The following is a 9,528-nucleotide window of genomic DNA, read 5'->3' on the forward strand; positions in this document are numbered from 1 at the left end:
AGAAGTACCGCTGAGCGCCGCCGCCAGGCCGGGGGCCGGCTGCGACCTCTCCGCGGCTCCAGGCTTCTCCAAACCCTCTAGCTTCCCCCTGAGACGCCAATAAACGAATGCACGCCCACCTCGCCTCTTGTCACTGGGGCCATCAAGGGGGCGGCAGAGGTGGAGGGGGGTGGCGGGGAGGCACAGGGACACCTGGAGGGCTGCGGGAACACTGCGCACTAACCCGAGGGTCTCTCCGACCGCAGAGGGCACTCCGGGGGCGTGGTGTGTGGGCCTAGGACACTCGGGGTCCGGATGGGGTGACAGAAAGTGCACCCCTCGGCCTTTATTTCTGGGGTCAGCGCTAAGGCCACCTGGCCCCACTGACTCTGCTGGGGCGCACCATGGGATTCCTCTGGGATTTATCCTATTTCCTAGTTTATGCTTGATCTTAGCAAGAAAGGAGTAATGAGTGTACCTAGTCCCTCATTTATTCTTCCACCCTTCCACTAAACACACACACAGACACACACACACACACACACACAGACACACACACATTTTTGATGCACAGGATGCCCAAGCATTTTTGTAGACTCTAATACAACAGCTAGAAAAAGCAAAGCCCCCTGCCCCATGGAACTGACAGTCTAGTCCCAGATACAGATGTGATATTCAGTCAGATCACAGCTCACAGAAAGGAAAAAATCATTTTGCTCATTATTAGAGAAATACAAATTAACACTACTAAAAATGAAACCTCACTGATATCCAGACTTTGACCACACTGTACCGATGGTCCCTTCTACAATGCAGTCCCTTCTACCACAGACACTACACAAGCTTAGTTTTCTCAGCACTAGAAAACCCCAGTCCATCATCAGGCATTGACTGAATGTAGCATGAAAGCTCACACAGCAGAGAACTGTGACCTGAAGAAAAGAATGAAGACAATTTGTAATAGTGGCTGTGATGTCCAGGATTTATCAGGTAAAAAGGAAAAGAAAAAAGAAAGAAGCAGAAGTGTGTGTGCGTGTGTGTGTGTGTGTGTGTGCGCGCGCGCGCGCGCGCGCGCGCATGCGTGTATCATGGTGGCTTTTCTGTTTTTCTGTAAGAAAGGAGAGGAGGGGGAGCCTGGGTGGCTCAGTCTGCAGAGCATGTGACTCGTGACCTCTGGGTGGTGTGTTGGAGTCCCACACTGGACATAGAGTTTACTTTAAAAAAAAAAGAAAAACAGTGAGAGGAGATACAAATGTGTGTGTGCATTTGTGTGTACTCACAGGTGTGAGTATGTGTACATTTTGACACACATGTATGATTACGATCATAGCTCCTGTGTGTACACTTGTGTTTATAAGTTTGTGTGCATTTGCTCTTTTTTTTTTTTTTTTTTTTAAGTAAGTGCTATGCCCTGCATGGGACTTGAACTCGGGACCCCGAGATCAAGAGTCACACGCTCTACTGACTGAGCCAGCTAGGCGCCCCTTGTGTTTGCTTAGTTTTGCAAAAGGAAATCCTTCAAGGATAAAGTGGAAATGATTACAAATAATACCACGGATGGACATAAAGAAGGGGTGGAGGGGCTCCCCCAAGGCTAACTCTCTGGATGGTTTTACTTTTCAATCATGTAAATCTTTTACGTCACCAAAAACAGAATTTAAAAAAGCAAACAATGACAACTTGAAAAACCCCGCTCGTCTTCCACGGCAGCTGCTCCAACCCACGTTTCCAGCTGCAGTGCGTGACGCGCCGGTCTCTCCGCTGCCCCACCCATCCTTGTTCCTGGTTTTTTTAAAAGTATGTATCCCGTTGAGTGTGAAGCGCTACTTCCCTGTGGTTTTCGGTTTCGTTCCTCTAACGAGTAACGAGGTTGAGCATCTTCTCATGTGCTTTCTGTGTCTCTTTTTTTAGAGAAAAATCTATTAAAGTCCTTTGTCCATTTTTAAATCGGGTTGTGTTTCACCCTTTCCATTGCCAGTAATTTTTAACCCGACTCTAACCAAGCCTTTAGATCTGACTTCCAGTGCACAGGAAATGCGTGGATAAAGGCACGGTCTTAAAAAAACAAAAAATAAAAACAAAAAAACCCCCCACAAAACTTCAAGTAAAACCATCAAACCAATGCAAAATGTAGAACATTCTGTAAGACAGCTTGTCTGGACTATCCAAAAAGTCACTGATATGGAGAAAAGGTGGGTGTGGGGTGGAAAGTTTCTGGAATAAGAGAATAAAGAGACAACTGAAAGCCTATGTGTGAGCCTGGGTCAGACCTAAATTTGAAAGATTGAACAAATTTTGGTGATGAGCGAGGACATGTGATGCGAAAGAATGTTAATTCACTTAGATTGGCGATAAACCTGTGGGTATTTATGCAGGAAAACCTTAGTCTAGGAGATGCGTGCTGAAGTGTAGACAGAGCTTCAGGAGGACTGCCACACAATTCCATATTTTTGGAAGAAACGAAAAGCACACCCAGATATATTCCTACATGTGCTGATAATGCAAACATGGCAAATGTTCACAACTGTGGGACCCCAGTGGTGACAGTGAAGGGGACCATCGTTCCATACTGGGACACACTGGGATATGAAGGGGACCTAAAGGGGAGCCTGGGTGGCTCAGTCGGTTGAGCATCTGACTTCGGCTCAGGTCATGATCTCGCAGTTTGTGAGTTCGAGCCCCGAGTCGGGCTCTGTTCTGACAGCTCGGAGCCTGGAGCCTGCTTCAGATTCTGTCTCTCTCTCTCCTCTCTCTCTCTCTCTCTCTCTCACTCTCTCTCTCTCTCTCTGTCTCTCTCTCTCTGCCCCTCCCCCACTCACACTCTGTCTTGCTCTCCTTTAAGAATAAACATTAAAAACAATTTTTTAAGGGGACCTGAGGGATACTGTAAGATCTGAGCTCAATACTGCTCCTGTCACCCTCACTCTGCCCAGCCACCGGCCTCCTGGCTTCTCTTGAACAATGGAGGCACAGCCCCCTCTCAGGGCCTTTGGGCTTGCCAACCCCCTCTATGTGCTGCGCACTCTTCCCCTGAATGTCGCATGAATTGCTCTCTGAACTACTCAATACTTGCTTACGTTTGCCACCTCAGTGACATCTCCCCAGGCCACCTCATCTACAACTGCAACCCCTCTCAGCACTACCCGCCATGCTTTGCTGTCATTTTCTTTCTACGCTCAATGCCATCCAGCCAAAGAGACCACTGGGAACACTCCTGTATTCAGAGTTGGCTTTGTCAACTCATTGCCACGGAGGAGGCCGCCCACCACAGGGAACTGTGGTTCTGTGGGGCCGGCATTTAGCAACTTGGGCTCGAGGAAGCAGGACTTTGCCCCGGATTGGATGCTGCCAAGAGGTGGGAGTAGCCCTAGGATCTAGTATCTTAATAATTCCTCTCTAGAAGGTGAGAAGAGCAAAAGGAGGCTGGAGCCACCGTTGCCAAAGCAGCAGTCGCCCTCAGCAGCCAGGATGGGGGTGTTGGGCATTCCCGTGGCTTCTCTGTGTTCACACGGGGTTCCTCTTTGTCTCAAGCTCACAGTCCGAGGAGAAACGCGGGCTTTGCAGCAACAGCCCAGGTACCGGGGACTGCTTTACTCTTTCTCACTGCTGTGCTCACCTCCTGCACTCACTCTGTCTTGCAGACCTTCTAGACCAGAACATCAGTTCCAGAGAGGAGGCATTTCTGGGTGTCCCCTGCTGTGTCTCCAGCAGTTAAAGCTGGCCTGGCCTGGGATAGGTGGTCAAATGTAATCCATGAAGAGAGCACGGAGCTTCTGGGGGGTTTCAGGAGCCTGCCTGAGGTTGCTCCTGCTACTTGCCTGACATTAGGGTCTAGGGTTCTCGGTGCAGGAGAGACTCTGCCCTGGAGGAGGAGCCCAAGTTGGGACCCCCTTCTCCAGGGAGGACTCTGACTCAGGACTCCTGCCCAGGAGCGTGGGTGTGGGACACGAGGTGTGGTCTCACGTGCCTGTCTGCCAGGAGCCGGGTCTTTGGCATCAGCCTCGGAGATGCCCAGGGAGAGACGTGAATCTGAGGAGTCTCCTGAGGCCCTCACCCCGCCTCCAATGGGCTTTGTGACTGTGGCCAACCTCTCCTCCACTCTGGGCCTCGGCTACCCCAAGGCCCCGGATGACACCAGGGATCCTTCACATTCCAAAAAACCAGTGCCTATCTGTTCTGGTGGATCTGAAGCCTCGAGTGTGTTGTCAGCTCCATGAAGACAGGAAGCCAGCCTCCTCGTCCACCATCGGGCAGGTAGTGGCCGAGCGTTTCTGCTGCTCCCAGCCCTGGGCTCTGCATCCGGGAGGCAGGGCCACCAGCTCAGGGGGTTGAGGACCATTAATGCACTCAAGTACTTTTGGGGAGCTTGCTCTGGGAAGTCCTGGTTGTTTAAGAAGCTTGGAGTAGACCAGGAAACAAAACGAAAACAAAAATTCTCTGCCTTCCTGATCTCATAGTCCACTGAAAAACAAATAAAAACTTTCTTTCTGAGGGGGAAAAAAGTAGATCAGGCAAGATAGTGCACAGGCAGGGGTTGGGGGTTGCAATTTTAAACGGGGTGGTCAATTTGGGCCTATTAGTAAGGCGACACTTAAGGGAGTGACAAAATTGGGGAAGGGCCTTCCGGGGAGGGGCCCCAGGCGGGACTGAGGAGGACAGAAAGTGGGGAGCAGGGCTGGGATGGCAGGGAGCGGGATGGGGGCAGGAGACTTCAGCTCGCTCGCAGAGGATCAGAGACCACAGCAGTTTTGAGGGATGAGAGAGGAGTGTCCAAGAGGACTGTGGTTTCTGGCCCGAGCCTTGGGAAGAGAGGATGGTGCTGCTTGTCACCAGGCCCCGGGGAAGGGCAGGAGCAGGGAGGAAGAGGCTTTGAGGGAAGATCAGGGCCTCATGCGAGATGCACGGGTGAGGCTGCGAAACACTGCCTGGGTGCAAGTCTGAGCTCAGAAAGGACATGTGCACGGATGCCAGCAGGAGTCCCAGGTCACAGATGGAAGTTAAGGCCATGAGGTGGACGGAGGGCTGGCAGAGAGGAGGACAGGATGGGGGCTGCAGCACAAGTTTGAGGGCTGAGGACACAAGCCTATCCAAAAGAAGAAAGGAAGGGTAGAAAATGTGGGGGGGCAAAGTGTACTCCCAGCTTCACTCACCACTCAGGTAAAGACTGGGAGGTGTGTCTGGGACGGGCTTGGGCATCCGAGGCCCCAGCCCGCAGGAGGAGGGGATTCTGTGGATGCCCTGGGGACTAGGGAAGAGTCCCTGTGCTCTGCCCTCAGGCCCTCCCTGGCTTCTCCCCTGCTCCTCTCAGCAATGCTCTCTTGGGTCAAGGGCTGGTCTCATCTGCAGTCCCTGCCTCTGCCTGAGCCTCTGGGGATTCAAGGTTGGAAGGAGGTCAGGGCTGGAAGCCTAAGACCAGTTTTGAATCAAGGCTGATTCCGTCCCAGGCCTGGCACACTGAGAGTTCCTCCAATCCTCTCCCCAGCCTCCATTTCGCTGGAGACCCTCTCCTGGGAGGAGTTTCCAAGGTAAGGGGCTGGCAGTCTCCTGTGGGTCCCTTCCTCACCCCAGATTTGGGCCCGAATACCGTCCCCATCTTCTGTCAAGACGTGGACAGGGAAATCATTTCTGCTGAACTTCAGACTTGCTTAGTGACAGTGATAGCACCCAGCCAGCAAGGGCACCCACAGGGAGCCTCAAATGGCGACTTTTGGAATCATAGGTCAAGGTTTCCCAGGTGACTGGTTCAAATTCACCCAGAGCTGTGACAGGTACACCCCTGCTGAGTTGTAGGACGTAAAGATGCAATTTCGAGGGAGTTCGGCTAAGCAAGGAAAACAACCCTAAAACGTTAGTGTCAAGATACTGTGATGTCTATTCACCTCCATAGTCTGTAGACTCCTTCAAAAGGTCTCAAGAACCACGTATTGTTTTACGAACAGGAAGGGTGGCTTTTAGGATCCCTTCGAGGACAGATGCTAACTGCCCCCCTCTAGAGCTGGAGGGGAGGACCCTGGCAGCCCTGGACTTGGGAACAGGGAGAACCTCCCCCCACGTGAGTTCTCACAGGTTGGGTTATTGCACGCACGTGCGCACACACTAGGAATCTCTATGCCCAGTGTGGGGTCTAAACTCAGGACCCGAGATGAAGCATCGCATGCTCTCAGCTGAGCCGCCAGGCGCCCCTTATATGCATGTTCGTAACTTATCGCAGAGCCCTAGGAAAATAATTAAAGGGTTATCGCTGAAGACAAGCAGGTGAGAAGAGAACATTTTTTGGGAGAGAGAAAGCGGGAGAGAGAGAGAGATAAGCGGGGGAGGAGCAGAGAGAGACGGAGGGAGAATCCCGAAAAGGCTCTGCACTGACAGCACAGAGCCCCACTTGGGGCTCGAATTCACAAACCATTAGACCATGACCTGAGCCGAAATCAGGAGTCAGGCACTCCACCGACTGAGCCACCCAAGCGCCTCTTATGATTTTGAAGTGATCTGTACATCCAATGTGGGACTTGAACTCACGACCCCGAGATCAAGAGTCTCACACTCTACCAACTGAGCCAGCCAAGTGCCCCAAGTTTAATTTTTCAATTAACTCTTTTTTTTTAATTTTTTTTTTAACGTTTATTTATTTTTGAGACAGAGAGAGACACAGCATGAACAGGGGAGGGGCAGAGAGAGGGAGACACAGAATCGGAAGCAAGCTCCAGGCTCTGAGCCGTCAGCCCAGAGCCCGACGCGGGGCTCGAACTCACGGACCGCAAGATCGTGACCTGAGTTGAAGTCGGACGCTTAACCGACTGAGCCACCCAGGCGCCCCTCAATTAACTCTTTAAAGGGGCACCTGGGTGTGGAGCCTGCTTAAGATTCTCTCTCCTGGGGCGCCTGGGTGGCTCAGTCAGTTGAGTGTCCGACTTTGGCTCAAGTTATGGTCTCATGGTTCATGAGTTCGAGCCCCACATCGGGCTCTGTGTGGACAGCTCAGAGCCTGGAGCCTTCTTCTGATTCTGTCTCCCTCTCTCTCTGCCCCTCTCCAGCTTGCGCGCTCTCTCTCTCTCTCTCTCTCTCAAAAATAAATAAAGACGTTTTTTAAAAGTTAAATTATAACTTGATTTTAAAAGTTTAACATAATAAACATTTCCTCATAAGCACACCTTTTTTTGAAATACAGGAATTTTTAATAGGAAGGGGAAAAAAGCAGGACATACCATCTGATCATGTGTTTTAAATACAAGAAAGGGCTGGACACAATCGCACCAAACTGGTAAAAACTCTTCCCCTGTGGGATGAGAGTTACGGTTTTTCTCTTTTGTTTGCTTGCGCCCATGTTCTCACTGGGCTCCCACACTGAGTACATGTCACTAAAACCATTATGTGCTGTGAGGTGGCAGCTGAGCTGGGCCATCCTGGACCTTGCCACCTTTGGATGAGCAAGGAGTTTCGCAGGGGGTGGAGGGAGGGCGCGCTGAGCTTCCTCAGTGGCTCTTCCTGTCACACTTTCCCTCACAGGGGCTTGAACGGTGCACTGTGGGCCTCAGCCGAAGTGGGACGATTAACCGACTGAGCCGCCCAGATGCCCCTAGCTATAATTTAACTCAAAATACATGCACCCTTTGCAAGAACACATACTAACTAAAGGCACATATTAAGTACATTAAAATGGTTGCCTTATGGTAGAGAGGGGAAATGGAATAAGGTAAGAGGCAAAGAGGTGTAAATAGTACAGGCTGTGATGGGAAAGTGACAGGTAGGATTGTAGGCTCGGGTGACCCCAGACTCTGTGTGAAGAGTCTAGCCTCCTCCCAGCCTGGGTGCCCAGCTTGGAGAATCCCCCCAGTCGAGCTGCTGAGGGACTTGGCCTGTGGGGAGAAGAACCTTATCCAGGTGAGGAAGGCACTATACACAGAGGCAAGAGCATCTGAAGCCAAGACTGTCACTCACACCCTGTGACACCTGGCCTCAGTTTCCCTCTGTGGACCTCCATTCACTCATCTGTAAGGTGATGCTACAGAAGCTTAAATAAAAGGAGGAGAGAGTGCTTCTGTGAAAGCCTGCTACCTTCTAGATCATCCTAATATCACAAGGACAGGGAACTCAGCGACCATGATTATAGAGGTCAGTCACTGGACTGGGCCCCGACCTCCCTGGAACCTGGACTCAGGCTGTGGCCCAGTGCGGGGAGGGGGGAATGTTAGCCCTTCTTCACCCCACCAGTCCCACCAGGGACTGGTGACCACCCATCCTCACTGGGCCTGATAAGAGACCCCACCCCCACAGCTCTCTCCCCTCTCCAGACCAATGGCCACAGCCTGGCCCCCACCCCGGCTCTGTGTATATAAAGGGATCCCGGGGGGTGAGCACACAGAGGCCAGTCCTGGGCACACCCGGCTCCAGCTCAGCCACCACCATGTCTCTGACCAAGGCTGAGAAGACCATCATCCTGTCCATGTGGGCCAAGGTCTCCACTCAGGCGGATGCCATTGGCACCCAGGCCCTGGAGAGGTGAGTGCCAGATGGGCTGGGGTGGAGCCCCGTAGGTGACAGTGTGGAGTTGGTGAGGACAGGGGCCAGTGAGGAGAGGGTTCTCTGCGGAAAGGGTCCCTAAGGAGGGGTCAGCGAGGTGCGGGTTCTCTGAGAAAGGGGGCAGTGAGGTGGGCAGATGAATTGCACAGCCTTCTGATTGACCCTATGCTCACTGAGTCCTGAACAAGCACAGGCCCAGCATCTCACCAGAGGGGTGTGGATGCGTGTCCCCCAACACCTGACATGCCTAAGGAGGCAGTCAAGCATCTACAAGCACCAGGGTCTCTAATCCTGGGGCAAGGTGGTCCCGGGTGGTTTCCCTAAGAGATCTCCCTTGCAATGTGCCTGCAGGTGGCATTATTTCTGGCAGACGGCAGGTACAGCAGGAGCCCGGTCAGGGGTTGGGAAGGAGGTTTTTGTGGCGGGAGGAGAGGTGAAAACGGGCTGGAGGCCTACAGTGGGTGTGCAGGGCCAGCTGGGAGCAAGGAGACCCTGGAAGAGGGCTGAGGTGGGGAGCAGGGGCGAGCCTGGGGGCTGGGAGGGTGTGGAGGCAGAAGGCCTTGGGACCATGGGGTGCAGCTTGGGGGAGGGGCAGCAGTCAGAGCACAGCGCACCTCAGGAGGTGGTGCACCCGCTGAGCTGGAAGGCCCCAGGGCGGTGGTGAGGTGGCACTTGGGTCCTCAAGCTCAGAGAAGGACGCAGGGGTCGTAGAGAGGTGGACGGGGGCCCACGTTCCTCCAATGCTCAGGTCCCGCCCTCCCGCAGGCTCTTCGCCAGCTACCCCCAGACCAAGACCTACTTCCCGCACTTCGACCTGCGCCCGGGCTCCGCGCACCTGCGCACGCACGGCGCCAAGGTGGCGGCCGCCCTGGGCGATGCGGTCAAGAGCATCGACAACATCGCGGGCGCCCTGTCCAAGCTGAGTGAGATGCACGCCTACGTTCTGCGCGTGGACCCGGTCAACTTCAAGGTGCGCGCGGGGGCCGGGGTCCTGGCGGGGACGAGGCGGGGGGGGGGGGGGGGGGGGGGGGG

The 9,528-nt window shown here is 53.3% G+C and overlaps 1 protein-coding gene across 1 annotated transcript in view; it reads left to right on the forward strand.

Annotated features, from left to right (window-relative positions):
- The first annotated feature begins 8,264 nt into the window (after positions 1-8,264).
- HBZ (hemoglobin subunit zeta) overlaps positions 8,265-9,528 on the forward strand; it is a 1,897-nt gene continuing 633 nt past the window's right edge. Inside the window, exons 1-2 of the mRNA XM_049639063.1 lie at positions 8,265-8,475; positions 9,262-9,466. Coding sequence (XP_049495020.1) covers positions 8,381-8,475; positions 9,262-9,466 — 300 coding nt within the window. The 5' untranslated portion in view covers positions 8,265-8,380. The remainder of the gene's footprint in view (positions 8,476-9,261; positions 9,467-9,528) is intronic.

Source organism: Panthera uncia, chromosome E3, assembly GCF_023721935.1.
Source record: "Panthera uncia isolate 11264 chromosome E3, Puncia_PCG_1.0, whole genome shotgun sequence".
Classification (NCBI taxonomy): domain Eukaryota; kingdom Metazoa; phylum Chordata; class Mammalia; order Carnivora; family Felidae; genus Panthera; species Panthera uncia.